The 23891-nt window shown below is 36.5% G+C and overlaps 1 protein-coding gene across 1 annotated transcript in view; it reads right to left on the minus strand.

The window, feature by feature from the left end:
- The window catches only part of LOC117332760 (2-oxoglutarate dehydrogenase, mitochondrial-like), a 38103-nt gene that overhangs the window by 10921 nt on the left and 3291 nt on the right, over nucleotides 1-23891 (minus strand). Inside the window, 7 exon segments of the mRNA XM_033891790.1 lie at nucleotides 1789-1917; nucleotides 2426-2696; nucleotides 7343-7489; nucleotides 7750-7904; nucleotides 8183-8283; nucleotides 10843-10948; nucleotides 21188-21370. Of these exon segments, the coding sequence (XP_033747681.1) occupies nucleotides 1789-1917; nucleotides 2426-2696; nucleotides 7343-7489; nucleotides 7750-7904; nucleotides 8183-8283; nucleotides 10843-10948; nucleotides 21188-21370 (1092 nt within the window).

Here is a 23891-nt window from a genome sequence, read left to right on the forward strand (position 1 = left end):
TAAAGCCTCATCATTTTTCTTATCATAACGTGATAATATCAATCAATAGACCATTGAAAATGCACTCAATAATTCAGACAAACATACAGAATTAATGCTTTAAAGCAAACACATTTACAGGTAATAGAATGATATTATTCTAATACTTTTAAAAGGGGCATTCCTTTGTTCAGACACTCAAAATTTCTATTGATGAAATCTATGTCCTAACAAGGATTATATGAGCGTTTGTGCCTACTCAGTGGCGTAGGAAGCGGGGGGGCAGGGGGGGCAATTGCCCCCCCACTTTTTACAGTGGGTGGGCAAACATATCTTTTTGCCCCCCCACTTTTTGACATCCAAAATCTAAAAAAGGGGAAAAAACACGAATTTATATATTCATTTCGATAAATATCTGTATATTTTCGAACCGATAATGTTTTCTTGAAGGCAACGATAAAAACTTTATCTTGTACATCCGGAACATTCCGACTTTTATACTAGTATATCAATCCTCAGACCTGTGTGTCGGTCGTCTGCAATAGAGCCTGGTAAGTCAATATTTATATCTTAATACGAAATTTTGCTTAACCTCATCACATAGATTCAATAAGTTGATGATAATTTGTGAACTTAATTGAGTTCATAATGAGAACAAGACAGAAACACAACATGAATAAGAATGCGCGGTTTTAATGTGAATAGAGTGATACTAATTACCGACAGGTACGAGGAAATACCAAAAAAATTCGCCTCGCTCCTACGGCGCTCGCTGTATCACTAAATTACTGCCCCCCCTTTCGATTGCAGATCCACAGGGGGGCTTCGCCACCCTGGGACCCGCTGGGCGGCCCCCAGACCTCTCGCAAAAAGGGGAAAAAATCTACTCGCGCCTACGGCGCTAGCATGATCACTTAATTACTGGACCCCCCTTCCGAAAACTCCTGGATCCGCGCCTGATCCCGAATTATTGGAAATGTGCTATATTCATTTTCCGCGGAGGGCTTAGACCCCCTTGAACACCCTATCAGGGCGCTGCCCTGGACCCGCTGGGCGGCCCCTCAGACCCCTCGTAAAAAAAAAAAAAAAAAATCGGCTCGCGCCTACGGCGCTCGCATTATTACTAAGTTACTGGACCCCCCGCCCTTTCGAAAATCCTGGCCGGGCCTAGTGATTCATGTTTTGCCATAAATAATATATCCTGATTTGCGTCAATAACTTATTTTGTACTACATAAATTATCAAAATTATCATGGGATGTTGAAATGATAATTATTGGCTAATTTTGCGGAGATGGCATACGATTTGTTTAGTGCGTAAAATTTAAGGTTAAAAAAATTTTTGCCCCCCCCACTTTTTGACGACTTCCTACGCCACTGCTACTAGTAATGAAATTAACGCAGATATAAACAGAAAAATGATGAATCATACAAAAATACTGTCTATCTGTACAGAAATTAGTGATTAGTCAATTTAAGAATTTTTAGGGTTTAACACTTGGAAGAACATTGGTTTATCTTGAGAGTAAAACTGACGCATTAATGTAATAATTATAACTTTTACTACTTGGGAAATATCAATATTTTCCATCAGTTCCATTTTGATGACTTAAACTTTATTCAAACGAAGGAATGCCCCTTTAAACGAAGGAATGCCCCTTTAAACGAAGGAATGCCTCTTTAAACGAAGGAATGCCACTTTAAACGACCTTTATTCCCGGATAAAAATCATAGACATCCAGATGAGAGATGAATTAAAACTGACCAATCATGTTAGACAAAAATAACTCCTGACCAATAAGAGACATACCTGATTGTTTACAACCACATGAATGGTACCATGAGTGGAGTAGGCTGGCAGGTCGCTCAAATGAAATGTCTCGTACACAACACCTTGTCCGGCAAACGCAGCATCACCATGCAACAGAACGCTCATCACCTGTTGAGGAGCAAAGATGGTTGTAAATGGACAGCAGACAGATTTTAACAGATTTTGTCGATTTTGGTAGATCAAAACCAAGTACATTTTAATTCTGTATTGACTTACACTTGTATTGTCCTGTATACATGTAGTCAACATTGAAAATAATGAAGTCTGGAACAGCTGAACAAAGCATTACTTGTATGGTGTTTTTCATGGGCCAGAAATCTGCTAAGAAAATTTGTATACGAGGACTGTTCAAAAGTTTTTGCAAATGCACTGTACACTGGAGTATCACTTGGTTTATGCTGATGGCCCAGCCCACAAATCAGCAAAGGTAACTACACAAAATGCTTTCTAATTTTGAAAAGCATTTCTGAGAAAACAGGTCATTTGCAAAAGTTTCTGAACACCTCTCCTTTTACCCTGAAAATAATTCTCTGAATAAAAGCTTTTATCTGCCAACAATTTTGCATTCATTACATGTATAAAGAATAAACAGTTGTATTTCCCAATGCTATCTTACACTTTTGCCCTCTGTGTCACCACGGTAATACTGCTCTGCCTTCGTCTTGCCCTGGACTACTGGGTCAACAGCCTCCAAGTGGGACGGATTGGCCACTACAGCAATTTTGATATTCTTGTTCGTGACTCGGTTAAGGCGCTCATGTGACATGCCCAGATGGTATTTTACATCTCCAGACCCCTCGTCAGCTGCCTCCAGTTTGGAGTCAAACTGACAAAAGATCTTTTCCAAAGGCATACGGCACAAGTTTGCTAACACGTTCAGACGTCCCCTATAAACAATGAAGAGCTATGATCAGCTTCATGGTATGATGAGTAAATGTTATCTGCTGCTAAAAGGTAGATCATACCCCTCCACTTCAATGAAAACTATGGAATCAAAGATGAATAAAACTCAATAATTGTTAATAAGTGCGGTAGGAAATCAAATTTCTCTACCTACACCTACAAAAGCAGTCACATGGTAAAGTTGGAAACAATAAGATCTGTCCAAGACAATGTAATACAAGAACAAAGAGCAATACACACAAGACTAAACAGTTTGCAAACCTACAGTCTCCTCTAGTAGTACACATGGATAGACCTACAGTCTCCTCTAGTAGTACACATGGATAGACCTAGTCTCCTCTAGTAGTACACATGGATAGACCTACAGTCTCCTCTAGTAGTACACATAGATAGACCTACAGTCTCCTCTAGTAGTACACATAGATAAACCTACAGTCTCCTCTAGTAGTACACATAGATAAACCTACAGTCTCCTCTAGTAGTACACATGGATAAACCTACAGTCTCCTCTAGTAGTACACATGGATAGACCTAGTCTCCTCTAGTAGTACACATAGATAAACCTACAGTCTCCTCTAGTAGTACACATGGATAGACCTACAGTCTCCTCTAGTAGTACACATAGATAAACCTACAGTCTCCTCTAGTAGTACACATGGATAAACCTACAGTCTCCTCTAGTAGTACACATGGATAGACCTACAGTCTCCTCTAGTAGTACACATGGATAGACCTACAGTCTCCTCTAGTAGTACACATAGATAAACCTACAGTCTCCTCTAGTAGTACACATGGATAAACCTAGTCTCCTCTAGTAGTACACATGGATAAACCTACAGTCTCCTCTAGTAGTACACATAGATAGACCTACAGTCTCCTCTAGTAGTACACATGGATAGACCTAGTCTCCTCTAGTAGTACACATGGATAAACCTACAGTCTCCTCTAGTAGTACACATGGATAGACCTAGTCTCCTCTTGTAGTACACATAGATAGACCTACAGTCTCCTCTTGTAGTACACATAGATAGACCTACAGTCTCCTCTAGTAGTACACATAGATAAACCTAGTCTCCTCTAGTAGTACACATGGATAGACCTACAGTCTCCTCTAGTAGTACACATAGATAGACCTACAGTCTCCTCTAGTAGTACACATGGATAAACCTACAGTCTCCTCTAGTAGTACACATGGATAGACCTACAGTCTCCTCTAGTAGTACACATGGATAGACCTACAGTCTCCTCTAGTAGTACACATGGATAGACCTAGTCTCCTCTAGTAGTACACATAGATAGACCTACAGTCTCCTCTAGTAGTACACATGGATAGACCTAGTCTCCTCTAGTAGTACACATGGATAAACCTAGTCTCCTCTAGTAGTACACATAGATAGACCTACAGTCTCCTCTAGTAGTACACATGGATAAACCTACAGTCCCCTCTAGTAGTACACATAGATAGACCTACAGTCTCCTCTAGTAGTACACATGGATAAACCTACAGTCTCCTCTAGTAGTACACATAGATAGACCTACAGTCTCCTCTAGTAGTACACATGGATAAACCTACAGTCCCCTCTAGTAGTACACATAGATAGACCTAGTCTCCTCTAGTAGTACACATGGATAAACCTACAGTCTCCTCTAGTAGTACACATAGATAGACCTACAGTCTCCTCTAGTAGTACACATGGATAGACCTAGTCTCCTCTAGTAGTACACATGGATATACCTAGTCTCCTCTAGTAGTACACATGGATAAACCTAGTCTCCTCTAGTAGTACACATGGATAAACCTAGTCTCCTCTAGTAGTACACATGGATAAACCTACAGTCTCCTCTAGTAGTACACATGGATAGACCTACAGTCTCCTCTAGTAGTACACATGGATAGACCTACAGTCTCCTCTAGTAGTACACATGGATAGACCTAGTCTCCTCTAGTAGTACACATGGATAAACCTAGTCTCCTCTAGTAGTACAAATGGATAAACCTACAGTCTCCTCTAGTAGTACACATGGATAAACCTACAGTCTCCTCTAGTAGTAGACATGGATAAACCTACAGTCTCCTCTAGTAGTACACATGGATAGACCTACAGTCTCCTCTAGTAGTACACATGGATAGACCTAGTCTCCTCTAGTAGTACACATGGATAGACCTAGTCTCCTCTAGTAGTACACATGGATAAACCTACAGTCTCCTCTAGTAGTACACATGTATAAACCTAGTCTCCTCTAGTAGTACACATGGATAAACCTACAGTCTCCTCTAGTAGTACACATGGATAAACCTAGTCTCCTCTAGTAGAACACATGGATAGACCTACAGTCTCCTCTAGTAGTACACATGGATAGACCTACAGTCTCCTCTAGTAGTACACATGGATAAACCTACAGTCTCCTCTAGTAGTACACATGGATAGACCTAGTCTCCTCTTGTAGTACACATAGATAGACCTACAGTCTCCTCTAGTAGTACACATGGATAAACCTAGTCTCCTCTAGTAGTACACATGGATAAACCTAGTCTCCTCTAGTAGTACACATGCATAGACCTACAGTCTCCTCTAGTAGTACACATGGATAAACCTACAGTCTCCTCTAGTAGTACACATGGATAGACCTACAGTCTCCTCTAGTAGTACACATGGATAGACCTACAGTCTCCTCTAGTAGTACACATGGATAAACCTACAGTCTCCTCTAGTAGTACACATGGATAGACCTACAGTCTCCTCTAGTAGTACACATGGATAAACCTACAGTCTCCTCTAGTAGTACACATGGATAGACCTACAGTCTCCTCTAGTAGTACACATGGATAAACCTAGTCTCCTCTAGTAGTACACATGGATAGACCTAGTCTCCTCTAGTAGTACACATGGATAGACCTAGTCTCCTCTAGTAGTACACATGGATAAACCTACAGTCTCCTCTAGTAGTACACATGGATAAACCTACAGTCTCCTATAGTAGTACACATGGATAAACCTACAGTCTCCTCTAGTAGTACACATGGATAAACCTACAGTCTCCTCTAGTAGTACACATGGATAAACCTACAGTCTCCTCTAGTAGTACACATGGATAAACCTACAGTCTCCTCTAGTAGTACACATGGATAAACCTACAGTCTCCTCTAGTAGTACACATGGATAAACCTACAGTCTCCTCTAGTAGTACACATGGATAAACCTACAGTCTCCTCTAGTAGTACACATGGATTAACCTAGTCTCCTCTAGTAGTACACATGGATAGACCTACAGTCTCCTCTAGTAGTACACATGGATAAACCTACAGTCTCCTCTAGTAGTACACATGGATAAACCTACAGTCTCCTCTAGTAGTACACATGTATAAACCTAGTCTCCTCTAGTAGTACACATGGATAGACCTACAGTCTCCTCTAGTAGTACACATGGATAGACCTACAGTCTCCTCTAGTAGTACACATGGATAGACTTACAGTCTCCTCTAGTAGTAGACATGGATAAACCTACAGTCTCCTCTAGTAGTACACATGGATAAACCTACAGTCTCCTCTAGTAGTACACATGGATAAACCTACAGTCTCCTCTAGTAGTACACATGGATAGACCTACAGTCTCTAGTAGTACACATGGATAGACCTAGTCTCCTCTAGTAGTACACATGGATAGACCTAGTCTCCTCTAGTAGTACACATGGATAAACCTACAGTCTCCTCTAGTAGTACACATGGATAGACCTACAGTCTCCTCTAGTAGTACACATGGATAGACCTACAGTCTCCTCTAGTAGTACACATGGATAGACCTAGTCTCCTCTAGTAGTACACATGGATAAACCTACAGTCTCCTCTAGTAGTACACATGGATAGACCTAGTCTCCTCTAGTAGTACACATGGATAAACCTACAGTCTCCTCTAGTAGTACACATGGATAAACCTACAGTCTCCTCTAGTAGTACACATGGATAGACCTACAGTCTCCTCTAGTAGTACACATGGATAAACCTAGTCTCCTCTAGTAGTACACATGGATAGACCTACAGTCTCCTCTAGTAGTACACATGGATATACCTAGTCTCCTCTAGTAGTACACATGGATAAACCTACAGTCTCCTCTAGTAGTACACATGGATAAACCTACAGTCTCCTCTAGTAGTACACATGGATAGACCTACAGTCTCCTCTAGTAGTACACATGGATAAACCTAGTCTCCTCTAGTAGTACACATGGATAGACCTACAGTCTCCTCTAGTAGTACACATGGATAGACCTACAGTCTCCTCTAGTAGTACACATGGATATACCTAGTCTCCTCTAGTAGTACACATGGATAAACCTACAGTCTCCTCTAGTAGTACACATGGATAGACCTACAGTCTCCTCTAGTAGTACACATGGATAGACCTACAGTCTCCTCTGGATTACAAATGGAGACTTATAATCCCATATATAAGGTAATTTAATAAAGCCCAAACTATCAAAAATGCTGAGAACCATTCCAGCTCTCTGTATTCTCATATATTATGTCTTCATCAAAATAATGTTCTACCAGGAAATCACAATTACCCATGGTAAACGAATGCAGAAAATACCTTGGCATAACAAAACTTATTTCAATATGCTGACCCCTACCTGTGAGACATGCCGACATGGAAGGTGTCCACACCCCACTCTGTACACGAGTCTACAATAGTTTTGAGGGCCGGAATGAGGACCTCACAGCCCTCTAGCCCAAATCTTTTCTCCGACGACCACTTCTTGGCCAGAAAGTCCTCAAACCTGTAAATAGGGTCATACATGTGTCATTCAAAATTGACAGATCTTTACAAACTTATTTTTTTTTTAATTACTAGGATATTTGCATTTCATAATATTTCATTGTGCAGATTTTAACACAAAGGGAATTGGGCAACAGGTGTAGCCTATACAAGCTATCTCACTATCCAAAAATATGTCCGAATCAGGATACATGTATAGATCAGTAAAGGAAAGATAGTAGTGATTTAGCAGTAGTTTTTCCTTAAGGAATATACATGTACCTGGTTGAGCGAATGAGACGGGCCATTATCAGACGCTTTTCTTCATTTGTAAACTCCATGATTCCTGGCTTCTCAAACTTGCTCTTAATCCAGTCTGTTTGTTCTAGGTTGTTGATGAACATGTATTCCAGTCCAATATGGCGGCAATATACATTCTGAGCACAGCAGAAAAAGTATAACAAAATAAAACAACAAAAATATTGATTGTAGCAATCCACAGTTATATTAAATAATTCCACTGATTTTATGCCAATGTTCTTGGAGCTCGGTACCTATAGACTTCAGAAAGATAGAATTGAAATTGTTTACAAAGCAACATTTGTAAACTGAACTCATTACTTTAAATTTAAAATGGAAATATTTTTCTAAACCGATTTGATATGGTGCCAAATTACATATTTCTTACTAAGACACTTTTCACAAATCATCTTACCTCCAATCTTGATATAATATCTTGGAGGGAGAGCATTTCTTCTTCTCCCCCAATATGGGTTGTTCTTGGCAGGCGAAATTTTCGGTCAAGATCATTATCAGCTGTATTATTGGATTTTTTTTAAAAGATTAAAAGAAAAAAAAATATGCAATTAACATGTGTGATTGGCAGCTAGGTAGATGTCAGAATCAATCTCCAAACATTTCTGATCTAGTATTGTTAGAATTAGTAAGAACAAATGTCATTGTGTATATATATCAAATTCAAAAATTCTCCTACAGTTAGTTTTACCTCAAAAAGTAAAAATCTATGAGTGATGCAAACAGTCATGGGCAACATCTTTCAACATAACAATTGAACAAGTGAAGCAGAAATAGCTTCTTTTATACAGGTATGAAATAAAATGTTTCCGTTATTAAGACAATATCAGCATTTTAACTCTATATCTTTACCAGACATTGCCCTATAGTGCATTTAACTAGAGTCAGTAAAAACATCAACTGTATCATTCTGTCTCAACCAAACACCCTAAAATATTCAACAAAATAAAACCTTGTAATCTATGTAAAACAAGAAGTGCTGAAATGTAGAAATAATGATACAGAAAAGCCATCTCGGTGCCTCTGGACCTGATTAAAGGTAAACATCCGTCTACTGTGTTCACAAAAATGTCTGACTTTATCATGACAAACAAATATTGATTTGTATGAACCGGAACTTAGACAGCAGCAAGGTGTTAGACCCTTTGTTCAGGAAGCAGCGGCACTAACAAGGCTCTACTGATTGTGTAATAATGCATCGTTCATGCAGCATTTCTATCAAATTATACCTTAATATTAGCTTCCATTCAACCAAAACAATACTTATTCCAAAAAACCTAGTTCCAACTTGTTTGTTTATATTTTGGGTGTCTTTTGGAATAAATATGGTATACAATATTAGTATGATATACACAGCCCTTTTCAAACATTCTTACTCCAGACATAAAATAAATGAATATCTTAATTAGCTTATAGCACAAAACTGATTACTAGGATAACACCTATAGACTTCACTGAAAATCTAACCTGGATCATGTAAGATTCTACAAGGTCACAGGCTGAATTTCATGATCAGTTAGTTATATCTATAATATTTACAAGCACAAAAAACGCCACATCTTCACTACAAACTACAGATATATATATACATACACACAATTTTGTTTCACATCATGCTTTAAATATTTATAAAATACATTTAAACACATTGTTAAATCAAGGAAAACTTCAAAGTGAAATAAAACCTTAAAGTAAAATAAAAATAAAAAGTGTGTTAAGAACTTATTTAGAACAACACCATGAGACATATAAAACTAATTAGGTTAAGTTAAGCAATGCTTGCTCTTTTATTTGATTTCCAGAATAACTGGCATGTTATATTTATATGTCTAACTGAAGATAGTAAAGAATGAGACAAATAATATATCTTGTTGGCTTAAGATTTAAATTCACATATAAAAAGGCCAAAAGTGCTCATCATCTGATTAGTTAAAACTCCATATATATCATCCTCCCAGTTATATAAATGTCACAAACCAACACAGGTATCTGGAGTGTCAAACTCCACACCTTAGATCTTCACCTGAGGTTACCAGGCCGGTGCTATCTTAACCCTCCTCTTTTGTAAATTGTTTGAGATGTTGTGATAGAAAGCACTGATATTAAACACGAAAAACTACCTGACATGGTTAATCTCTTTTGAGATGTTAGAGGCACAGTTTGAAATAAGCATCAATAGACAATTATCAAGGTCATAAGCTTAACACAGTGTTGAGAATTTACAAAGAATCATTCCAGGTGATTTAACGTCCAGTTGGTTTTATTTTCTGTCACTGATCGCTGACTATCAAAACCAATTCCACAACAAATTAAAACTATATTCCAATTTTTGTATATCTCAAAAAGAGTGAAGTTAAAAATTCAAAGCTGTGCATTTACATGCATGAGCAAAAAAAAATTCGGAATGGCAGTGAAGGTCCCCAGTTCACACTGTAATCTCTGTTATTCCTTTCTTTTTGTTTTCTATATAATGTCAACAACCCATGTGTAGCTATATTGCTTTACAAACTGATCACAAGATGTTCCTTCAGAAAATGACAACAAAATTTTCATAGCAGGTTATAGCGCTGAAAATACTAATATCTACTATTCCTTTAAACTCTGATTTCTGGTAAATAAAATCATTATTAGTAAGATTTCTTGTTGTTTTGTTAAATACAATATTTGACAATGAGCAATGAAAATCAATTGGATAAAATAACACTCAATACATTCATGGTAAATACATATAATTAGGCAACACAGTACCCTTTCCATCTCATTAATATTCTTACATGCAAATTCATTTGATCATTAACATTTGAACCAATTTACCAGAACAAAAAGCCCCATATACCATTAGCGCCGTCAACATAGCTGCCCTCCCAATCCCAGCATGCAATGGATGAGTTCAAGTAAAAGCACCACAGCAAAGCGTCACAAAGTGTTTACAGAAAAAGCAAGTGTGAGAGAAAAAAAAGAACCAAAGATTGTGTAGTTAATGTACAGAGGACAAAGAAGCTAGCCCCTTGTTGCTGACATGGTCAACCTGCTGGTAGAGCTAGGTGTTTGATGTCTTACCAAAGTTATAATGCGAGTAAGAAAGGTCAGTGTTGAGGCCATCTTGGTTTATTGTAGCCTGGCTGATTCCCAGGGGATCTAAGTCTGCTGAATGGTGGCCTCGAATCTAAAAGCAAAATTGTCCATCAACTATAAACTGCAAATTTGGGTCAGTGACACCGAGAACCTTTCTCTTCATTACTCCACCAAATGTATAGGTATCAGGTTGTCCAGTCAATCAAATGAAGATGTGTTGTCATGGAGATGGACATCTGCTATAAGCTGTTGATTAGGGTCAGGATGGTGTAAGTAGGACACTTTGAATGTGGGATACTTGTCTATAAAGTTGGGGCTGTTGACATGTTAATTTACACACCAAACTTTCCAGTACATTAATGTCTCAATATTGGAACCCCCGATTCAATTTTCTGGCCTAGACTCCCAACTGAAAACATTTTTCCTAATCTTGCACAAATATGTAGAAACCATTAATGTGAACATTCAATAAAAGGTCTCTTAAACTACAGGAGATGTAATTTTGCCAAAAAAACATAAGTTTTTAACAGAAAGTATCATGTTTCAATTCTGTTTATGCATTTTCTATAAATGCTCTTGTTCTTCAACACATAAGCCATGATTTTATGAGTACCACAAGGTGTATGGAACTCTATGTTAGCCTAAGTTTAGTGGGACAAAGTACCACAAGGTGTATGGAACTCTATGTTAGCCTGAGTTTTATGGGACAAAGTACCACAAGTATCCAGATTTATAGTACAAGAAGGTTACTGGTGGCCAATCAAAATAGGGCCAGCAAGAAACGCCACTGGTCTTTAATTGATCAGTTAGAAGAATGGGTTCAGGAAATTTATAAATGAATGTCATTTCTTTAATAGTCAAGAACATGATGCTTAGAAATTTAGCAAAAGTAGTTCAAGACAGTTCAGTGTATGTTATAGGTAATCCAATGGCCTCTTGATCAGTATCAATAGACATTTTAGACAATGTTCAGTTGAATAGAAACATTTTAGACACTGGTCAGTTGAATAAAGACATTTTAGACACTGGTCATTTGAATAAGGACATTTTAGATAGGTCAGTTGAATAAAGACATTTTAGACACTGGTCATTTGAATAAAGACATTTTAGATAGGTCAGTTGAATAAGACATTTTAGACACTGGTCAGTCAAATAGAGACATTTTAGACAGGTAAGTTGAATAGAGAAATTTTACATATACCGGTAGGTTGGATGAATAGGGACATTTTTTGAAATACCAGTAAGCTAAATACATTGTACAGACATTTCAGACAAAGATTAGTTGGATAGAGACATTCTAGACAATGGTCAGTTGAATAGATATTTTAGACAGTAGTCAGTTGAAAAGACATTTTAGACAAGTCGGTTGAATAGAGACATTTCAGACACAGGTGTGATATGTTTGTTATGACATTAGTATTGCTGACAAATGTTGGTCAGTTTTATGTGATCAGTAAGAATGATTTTTACAACATGGTCCTGCTATCTGGAGTTTGATAACTGGTGAGTTATATTGTTACATTTCATCATTAAATAAAGTACTACTGGTAACTAACAAGTACTGGTCAGTATGTTGTTATAGAAAGAAGTCCCAAAACCTTACAAGAGAAAATTCTGTAATTTAACCTATATCTGTGAACTTGTAAACCTATATCTGTGAACTTATAACCCTATATCTGTGAACTTGTCTTTGAATGGCTAGGGTACATGACAATCGTTAAAGCTGTGAAATTTACTTAAATATATATACTGGTACCTGTATGTGAGAATTTGCTGCATGTTGCCGTCAAGTTTGGTGGAGTGATTTTACATTTATACATACTAGGTACTGGTACATAACAGTCCCAGGTTTTAACTTTAGATGGACTTTGGATATCTACCTAAGCCTGTAGATGAAAAGTGTTTTCTAAACCAAAGCTGACGAGAGTTGAACAAACAAATGACACAGCAGAGACCATCAGCTAACTAGCTTATAAAGGTTTTCAAATAAAAGCGTGGCAATTAATGTGCCTTGTGATGAAACATGTTAGTAATACAGGTGATACAAGTTCACAATATAGAGAAAAAACAGACATTGGTGAAACGCCAGGTCATACACTAAAACATCTAAATTCTACATTAATAAAACATGAGGTCCCCATTGCAATGAAAGCAGAAAAAGGGAGAGAGTATGAGTTGTTCATTAATACCTTGTCTACACCAAGCCATACCAGTATGGTAACTCTATAGTGATATCAGAGATACCTAGCCATACCAGTATGGTATAACTCTATAGTGATATCAGAGACACCTAGCCATACCAGTATGGTAACTCTATAGTGATATCAGAGACACCTAGCCATACCAGTATGGTAACTCTATAGTGATATCAGAGACACCTAGCCATACCAGTATGGTAACTCTATAGTGATATCAGAGACACCTAGCCATACCAGTATGGTATCACTCTATAGTGGTATCAGAGATACCAAGCCATGCCAGTATGGTATAACTCTATAGTGGTATCAGAGACACCTAGCCATACCAGTATGGTATAACTCTATAGTGATATCAGAGACACCTAGCCATACCAGTATGGTAACTCTATAGTGGTATCAGAGACACCTAGCCATACCAGTATGGTATCACTCTATAGTGATATCAGAGACACCAAGCCATACCAGTATGGTATAACTCTATAGTGGTATCAGACACCTAGCCATACCAGTATGGTATAACTCTATAGTGATATCAGAGACACCTAGCCATACCAGTATGGTAACTCTATAGTGGTATCAGAGACACCTAGCCATACCAGTATGGTATAACTCTATAGTGGTATCAGAGATACCAAGCCATACCAGTATGGTATAACTCTATAGTGGTATCAGAGACACCTAGCCATACCAGTATGGTATAACTCTATAGTGGTATCAGAGATACCAAGCCATACCAGTATGGTAACTCTATAGTGGTATCAGAGACACCAAGCCATACCAGTATGGTATAACTCTATAGTGGTATCAGAGACACCTAGCCATACCAGTATGGTATAACTCTATAGTGATATCAGAGACACCTAGCCATACCAGTATGGTAACTCTATAGTGGTATCAGAGACACCTAGCCATACCAGTATGGTATAACTCTATAGTGGTATCAGAGATACCAAGCCATACCAGTATGGTATAACTCTATAGTGGTATCAGAGACACCTAGCCATACCAGTATGGTATAACTTTATAGTGGTATCAGAGATACCAAGCCATACCAGTATGGTAACTCTATAGTGGTATCAGAGACACCAAGCCATACCAGTATGGTATCACTCTATAGTGGTATCAGAGACACCTAGCCATACCAGTATGGTATAACTCTATAGTGGTATCAGAGACTCCTAGCCATACCAGTATGGTAACTCTATAGTGGTATCAGAGACACCTAGCCATACCAGTATGGTATAACTCTATAGTGATATCAGAGATACCAAGCCATACCAGTATGGTAACTCTATAGTGGTATCAGAGACACCAAGCCATACCAGTATGGTAACTCTATAGTGATATCAGAGACACCAAGCCATACCAGTATGGTATAACTCTATAGTGATATCAGAGACACCTAGCCATACCAGTATGGTATCACTCTATAGTGATATCAGAGACACCAAGCCATACCAGTATGGTATAACTCTATAGTGATATCAGAGATACCTAGCCATACCAGTATGGTAACTCTATAGTGGTATCAGAGACACCTAGCCATACCAGTATGGTAACTCTATAGTGGTATCAGAGACACCTAGCCATACCAGTATGGTAAAACTCTATAGTGGTATCAGAGACACCTAGCCATACCAGTATGGTAACTCTATAGTGGTATCAGAGACACCTAGCCATACCAGTATGGTAACTCTATAGTGGTATCAGAGACACCAAGCCATACCAGTATGGTATAAGTCTATACTGGTTTATATCTCCTCTCTCATATCACTACTTTTGGTATCTTTTAATAAAATTTGTGTAGGGAAGGATCATAATTTGGAGTAAAATCAAGAAATATAATGCATTTCCTTTTATAATTTCAAACTGAACTGAATAAATATACTTACAATTTCATAGAAATAAATAACCACAACATGTACTGTACCAAAATGTGTGTGGTCTCAGAGAAGATGTATTCAGTAACTGGTAATGATATTAAATAACACATACAGATTTTGTTATAAGTGTACACTACACTCTACTCGATGTGAAAGATATATAGATAATATTCTCCATTTCACGTAAGTAATTGTGTTTACCATTTCTAAGTTTGGTAACAAAACAGCAAACAAGTTTTCACAATCTTGCATAGATGCAGGACATCTGATGGTATTCCAACACATTGTTTATCTTTTATTCAACTTGAGAGCCACAGTCCAATTCTGGCATTAAGATTCTGAGAATACATTATCACAGCGTGGTATTAAAATCACAGATTGAAGAGCAACATCAGCTGTTCTCAAAATACAGTTTAAACAAACACATTCATACAAAACTGATTTCCTGTTCATATTTTCAGGCACTCTCACAGGAATATGTATAAAACATTCCACACTCGCAGGAATATATGTATAAAACATTCCACACTCGCAGGAATATATGTATAAAAATTCCACACTCGCAGGAATATAAAACATTCCACACTCGCAGGAATATGTATAAAACATTCCACACTCGCAGGAATATGTATAAAACATTCCACACTCGCAGGAATATAAAACATTCCACACTCGCAAGAATATGTATAAAACATTCCACACTCGTAGGAATATGTATAAAACATTCCACACTCGCAAGAATATGTATAAAACATTCCACACTCGCAGGAATATGTATAAAACATTCCACACTCGCAGGAATATGTATAAAACATTCCACACTCGCAGGAATATGTATAAAACATTCCACACTCGCAGGAATAGAAAACATTCCACTCTCCCACTCTCGCAGGAATATATGTATAAAACATTCCACACTCAAGCTTCTCTCTCATACTTGTATTGTATCTCAATGATTCTAAATAGACATATATTGACTAAGATGTGACATCAAAATATGACATTTTGATTTTAATGACTCAGTGACTTTATAACATTCATATGAAAAAATATCTCGTAAAAATGTCTGAAGTCGGTTGTAATTTTTTCTTCAGTTTTAAGGTCAAAAGCATGCAAAAACTAGTTACACCTACAGAACTGTCTCTCTGAACTGGTCAATTTAACACTGCAGGGATATGAAAATACATTGTACAGAAAACATGGTCATTTCCCTGAGGATTAATTTTGCAATTTCTATAGGTAAACCATATATGACTGAGGGTTATTTCCGAGATCAATGTACCTTTAAACTTTTGCACACCTTCCAAAAATACAACATACATCATGAAGTAATATATGTGGGGGAAATTTTCGAGGCTGAATGACCTTCATGTATTTAGCATGAATTTTCCCCCTTGTGTATTTCTACTTTACAGTTCTAGCCCAATGATCTGAGCCAAAATATATGTACATCATTGGACTAGTACAGGAATAAAACATTACACCACAAACTGTTTGAATTCTCTGGCTATTGGATTTTTATACCCCTGCATGAACCAAACTATGTACAATAAAAAACTAAACTACTCAAGCTCATTCTAAAACTAGTGGAATCTTATTAGTAAACAACATTTTTTGGAACTTTGATTTCAAAAAAGTTTGAAACTATGTCGGGTTCATAAACATAACTCATTATAATACTTTTACAATCAATGTAGATCTTTAAATGGAGTTTACAGTAATTCGCTACAAATTCAATATCTTTCTTTAAACAAAAACGAAATAATTCTTCTTCAAGAAATCATCACTTAACATTAAAACACATGGTGTTTGAAATTCAATTCACCTAGTATAATTTCTGAACATCTGACCGATTTATTTGAGATCTCATGCAAGATATGGTGTATACATCTTCAAAACTTCAGCAGTGTGGAAGATCTATGTTAGGATAACAATGTACTGGTTTACATACCAGGAAGGTAAACTTTTTTTCTAATTTCTATTATAATTAGCATTTTATACAATACAGTGTCAGTTACTGTTAATCATTTTTAATTTCTTCAAGCTCAGATACAAAGTGACATAGTTACAAACACTGTATAGAAAGCCTTTATCAATCATAAACAGCCAGTCAAGGTTCTCAGGACTATTATCTGAAGGATAAACTGGGTCATACTAAATAAAATACCCAGTAATTAAGATTATTTCAAATTGTGATTAAAAATGATAGCAGTAACTAAGTATAGATATACAAATGTGTATGTACACTGCATATTTTTTTTCAAACAAAAATATATAATTTTATTTTTACAATCCAGGCAGTGTATTGAATTTTAAAGATACAGCTTAAAGATACATTGTTAATGCATACTTTTTTATCAGACCCAAATGTAATCTTATCTAAGACTGGAGAACACTTGGTAAAATCATAACACTACCAAGACAAAATCTGAGGTGAACCTGTCCCTCTAAATTGGTTGTCTTCTTGATGGAGCAATGCTTCCTTTGTCATATCAAAGTTATGAAGAACAACTTTACTGAACTTTTAAAAAAAGTACAAAAATCTTAAGTGTTTCCTTAATGAGGTACTTGCAGAGCAAGGCATCACCTGATGTTTAGGAAGAATAGAATGCCTATCCTGTTTTAACCAGATCATAACAAGTAGATTTTTTTGCAATGATTGCTATAATGTTAAAAATATCTCTTGCGTGAGACGTACATAAGATGGTCCCATTGAAGTTTACCAAATGCTTATGCACAGTATACGTATATGTACTTGACCTTGGTATTAGGCCATCCTATTAGTGTCCTTGGGTGTTGATTCTGTAAAAGTTAACAAACTGACCAGGTAAGAGTTGAGACAACAGGGACTTGTTCCATCAATATTCCTTAACTTCAAATTGTCCACGGCCATGACAGGAAAGCTTTGCATAATGTAGTGAAGGTTCCTCAACTAAAATTTTTTTTCTTGAATTCTGTAATGCTTTCCCAAAGAAAATTTTCAGTTAAAGGAATACTCAAGTTAAAGAATGTTGATGAAACTGGGATCAAGAACCTTGTCAGGACTCTTTTGCAAATCAGCTCTTCTAGTTCTCAATTTTAATAGGAAAAAAAACCTCACTAAGTCTTCCCAAGATTCATTCAAAGGTATCTTTTTTGAAAAATCTAATTCACATCTATCATCGAGAAAATGCCTGCACTACATATCCAATATTCAGGTATTTGATAAGAAAAAAAATATTATCAGAACTTTTATACATTTTCTTGACAAACGCCACTACCGGTTCATTTTTCTAATTGCATTAGTTAGTACCTCAGAAAAGAACCTGATTTTTTTTGCATAAGAGACTAAATTGTAAGTTTAGAAATAGCTGATTTGCGCAAGGTGAACTGTAAATGTTTGAAGAACCGGTTCTACAACTTATAAACATCCTGTTACCCACCTAATCCATAGTTAGTGAGTATCAACTCATACGGGGTTTCTGTATCTAGGTCAGCAGCCGCAATCCCCAACGGGTCCAGGGATGCGACATTATGGCCTCTCGTCTGCAAGGTCACATGTCCAATAGTGTTCAAATTCAATAAAATGTCAAAACATACAGTTACAAAGAGGCATTACTGGCTCCAATTTCTTTTACTGAAACAAGTTTGGTTTGGTTTAGTTGTTTTTTTTTAAGTCCTATCAACAGCTAAGGTCATATAAGTGGGGAAATATCTGGAAAGAATTCTTATATTTCTAAAATACCTCAGGTACATTCAGTAAAATGCAGGGTAAATTTTCTTCTTTTAGGTACCATGAAACAAAATTTTTTAAATTGTTTTTCTAATTCACCGTGATGTTAAGTCTCAATTTATTTTGAATTCATTAATTAATTCTGATTTAAGATACCGGGGGCAGTATGTTAAGAAATTGGAGCCAAAAGAAACGAAGGAAACAGTTAAAGGAACATACAAAATGATGTAAAACAGAAGTTCTTGATATGCAAATCAAAACAGAGGTACGTACACAAAACGAAAATAAAAGAACCTTTTTTTCTTCTTTTAGCAATCTACAGAAAGGGATGTAATTGAATGGCAGGGATTTGCCAGGAAGTAAAATGTGCCACACTTAGTAATTTTTAAAGCATGGCATTAGAGATATATTGTAATATCTTTCACAGACTGTCACCACCCACTTTTATGTATGATATGTTTCAGGATTAACAGGCGAATCTGTGACACTGTTACAGCTGGTGGATATAGACAGAAGACATGTATACACATTACATAATCTCTCTGGCTCTCTCCATTATTTATACAATCAGTCTGACATACAGGTATTTCTATACAAATTACCAACCAATCAAACCACTGTTACTTATACCAAATATAGGACCGTGTCTCCATAACAACAGTTTATACAGAGGTAAAGACCATACCACCATGATAGAAGCAAGTGATATTTGATGTATCTAGGTATTATCTGGCTAGGTGTAATGAACTAAGCACACATGTAATGTAAAAGTTAAGTGAGGACAGAGACCGTAGCACAAGTCTGGGTACTACCTGACACAGATATCAAGATAAGCCTATCGGAGTGTGTCGGAGTGTGTACATGGTATGTACATCAGTGTGTGTGACAGTCACAATGGGCTGATCTCTGAACCACTCCCAGCACCTATAATCTCAGTAAACACACATTCCAAACAGATGAACACAAAGGAGGTTTTAGACCTTAGCTATATGGATTGAATACTTTAAAATAGAGAACTACACGGCACAAGGCACTGTCTATTACTGGTCACTGCTTTGGAGGTTGGGTTATGGCGGGGTTCTAAAAATGATAAGGTTTTTCTAAAGGTACAAACATGGGGACAGATAAGGCTTTGACCTCTTCTAGTTCACCTTGACCTTTAATACTGGTACTGTATACACTGCATAGTGCATTGGGGTTTGTGGTATTCATGACAGTAATGATGTGATACTGCAGCAAATTTTCAAACTGGAAAAGTTTTTGACAGGACAAAGAAACTGTGCATCCGACTTTCACACTGAACTTAAAAGACTGGAATCTACCAGACTATGTACAGTAGTACAGCTGTCATTCAGCTATCTGTAAACTTTACTGATGTTCACAGTCTCAATGTTTAGACGTCAACCAAACCAATTTGTTTGACTTTTGACCCCTAGTAGTAACTTTGACCATGGGACAGGGACCTATAAATAGCACACATGCAGGTACAATGTAATATAAAATAATGTCCCAAGTTGTGTCAAACATCCCAAAGTTATGTTATTAGGATGTTTCAAGAATTTCTCCTAGATGATGTGGAAATCAGCCAGGAAAATGACAACGGCATATTTCAAAAGCCATCAGTGACCTTGACCTTGAAACTAGGAAAGGAGTTTGCATGGTTGTTTTTCAGGACAAATGGGTTACAATATCATTATCAGGATGGATGTCATCGTCGGATACCCATGGCTGATTGCTCTGTGATAAGCGTAGAGTATAGTGCAATCAACCGTGGGTGTCAGACGATGGATGGATATATACTACATGTCATCCTTTTTAGACATTACACAGATGATTAAAACTAGCAGCTTCTATTTATAAGATGTTTTAAGAAAATAAATCTATGATTGAACCTTTCGCGTGCCTTGTATTTTGGTATTGTGCAATTTGTTTGGTTAGAAATGCTTTCTTGGTACCTAAAAACTGTTTTTCAAGGTTGAATACTTGGAGGAAATGAGCTAACTATACTTTGGTAATAAGAACAAACATACACACGATTTTCTCAACAACACACAACAAATTGACTGGTTTATGGATTTCTCAAATATTATGGTATGGAGTATTTAAAGTTCAAAAAATAGGGCAAAAGTGATTACTAACTCTCTGACAGGTCGGGGCATGTAGTTATACATGGGATAATTCCTGAAAACAGACTTGCCTTCATTAACGTCAACAAAGAATACATGTCATCACAAATAACACAGACTTATTATAATAAATACATTCTGTCATAAGGAGGGTTGAATAAGCAAATGGTATATTTCTATTTAATTTTTAAATAGAAAACATGATGTTTTCATCAATAAACTGCAAGCTAAACATTTAAATAAAATTACACAAAATATTTTTTCAGAAACTGTGGAATACTTAAATTATCATTAACAGACCTTTCATATCTTAACTTTGACAAAAAAATATTGAGGATATTTGAATTAGTTTTCATTATGTATCAATATGTAAGTAATATCAATATACAATGTAAATGTAGTGATACACACCTGATATGCCCTTATAAGGGCCTGGACGGACAGATGATCAGTAATTTCTTTCTCTCCCACAGCCCCTGGTTGCATGCCTGTGGCCCCTGCAGGAATCATGCTCCCACCGAGGGCAGGAGGGCGGGCATAGGCCTCTCCTGGCTGGGCGCCTTTTGAGACCATTTTAAAATGGGAGTCCCAAGACTGTATAGAGAAAATAGAAATTTGCTAAACAAATACAATATCTGGTTTTTTTTTTACTTAAAGGTCCTTGTGGGGCTGTAACAGTTGTAGAATTATGTTCAGACAAAGTTAAGCGAAAGACATTTGCAAAAAAACACTAAATCTTGCGTGTAGTCTGGTATATCTATAATACTAACAGATTTTAAATTCAAACTTTCTCCTTATTTTGAAATGATAAGAGATTTTGTTTAAAGGATTACAAATACAAGTCTAATTTCCATGTATATACATAAAAAATGTATACGAAATATTGATTTATTTAAAAAACCTAATCATTTTGAATATATTTCAAATAACTGATCATGAATTACCTTGCCATTAATATTTGACCTTCAGACCTGAATAACTTTAGATCTTAAGCAAGCACTTTTTTTTTACATGCATAATAAAATAAGAGCATAATTGATAATTAGCCCAACAGAACTTGAGATATTGTGCAGATACCAAAATATGGATGGACAGAGGGAAAACGTAATTACTTTACATGTGGCCCAGCATCTCGTGGTGTGGAGCCTTAATTACAGCAAAACTCACAAAGAAATTCAGAAAATTAATTTCTTCTTCTACAGGTGATAAATGTTAAATCTAATTACAGCGACATACATAATACACACTTACTATTTTTCATTACCCTAAGTAGGTAAATTATTCATACAGTTTTCAGCTTGGGATCCTGACCTTGTACATTACCATAATGCCAGTGATATGGTATGGCAGGAGTCCATCTATTAATATTATAACTTGACAAGTCATGTCCATTTTACTGGTTGGTGATAAAAAAAGATGCCAATTAACCTCAAGCTCGTGACCGGTCCACAGGTGTTAAGAAATTAAGATGTAGCAAAATCCAAACTTAAGTGTCAGATCATTTCATTACTTCTGTAATAATTATATTGTCAAAATCTGGCTGTCGTAAAGGAACTTAGACTGGAGGGTTATCAATTATGACCCATGTAATGAATAGAATCTTGTGTCAATGTCATATTATATTCATTATTATACAAGTTCATTAATGTGATTTGACACAAGACTTTAGTTGAGTTTCATTTGAAAGTAAATGTCCAAGGGGACAGAGGACTAACACATGAAAAATCAATACCCATTAAAATTTTCGAAACTTATCCACCATGACCATAAGAGTGTGTTTCCAGACCAGTCTGACATCCTGTTCAGGATTATATTTGTATTATCATATCTTTATTTGCATAACAGCTAAGATAGATTGACAGCGATGGGACTTAGTGAGCATATTTTTTTAAGAAACCAGAACTTACCAAATTTTTCATGAATTAATGATTGGATTGATCATAATCATTGCAAAATCAAAGTTAAATTTAGAGAAGTCAATGAATTTAAATGTAAATTTAGAATTACTATTAAACTGATAGCATATACACTGTAAATTGATAATGAGATAATAGTGGTGGTATTCCACATTACCATCCTGGCTGAGTGGTACCCAGGGCACCTGTATAACGATAAGGCTATCATGTCACACAAGGTTACCCTATCTGTGACACTAAGGAGATTACATATGGTATCAGCCTAGAATATAGGCCACAAAGATTCCATACCACACGATTTATACATCATTTCATTTTAGCAATCATATGGTCTCCACTTAAATGAACCATCTCTACATGATATCTGTATACAGCATTTACTATTGCTTGCTAGATTTACCACTCTGTCATTATGCCAGTCATTAATTTTGAAGCAGGATTTGCTTGTAGCAGTTGGTGGCTACCTCACTGAACAACAATATATGGGAGACATGCAGCATATTTTGGGTAAAGTGTCCTGGCTAAGGGACAACACATACAGGATGGTCCATGATTTCAGTTTCCTGTAAACACAAACCAGCCAGTGAAGTGATCCAACCACACACCTGGTTATTTATATTAACACTTATACAATATGTAACTGATAAAATGCCACTAAGTAACAGCAGACAATAACCTAATGTTATACATTACAATTCTGGTCATGACCACTGGTCAAAGTCAGTGACTACAGAGTTTATCAACTGTAGGCCTTGTCATGGCCGGACCATGGGTCTGAATCAGAGCAGTGGGCAGAGGTACCTGTGAATGTCATTTAAACTCAATAAATTTGCCTGCATTATATGTGTATGTAATGTATGAAGTATGTCTTCTATCATGTAAATTACAGGCCAAAAATAGAACCAGCCAACACATTTAATGAGTGTTCAAAGTACACATACCTCTGTTGACTAATATTGCAAAATCATGTTGGTATGTTTCCAAAAATAATTTTGTATTCATTTTTTTTTCTTGGCTTGTTGTTCAGCTAATGTACATTTACCTTGTATCAATAATATGTTAAATAGGCACTAAAAGTCTTATATTACTACTATAATATTGATTTGATAAATTTCCATGAATGCATGAAAGTTTCCATAGCATTAACAGTTTGTGGCAACATGTACACCATGGTAAATAATGATTGGATTATTTATAAA

The sequence above is a fragment of the Pecten maximus genome, chromosome 1 (assembly GCF_902652985.1).
Source record: "Pecten maximus chromosome 1, xPecMax1.1, whole genome shotgun sequence".
In the NCBI taxonomy this organism is placed as follows: Eukaryota; Metazoa; Mollusca; class Bivalvia; order Pectinida; family Pectinidae; genus Pecten; species Pecten maximus.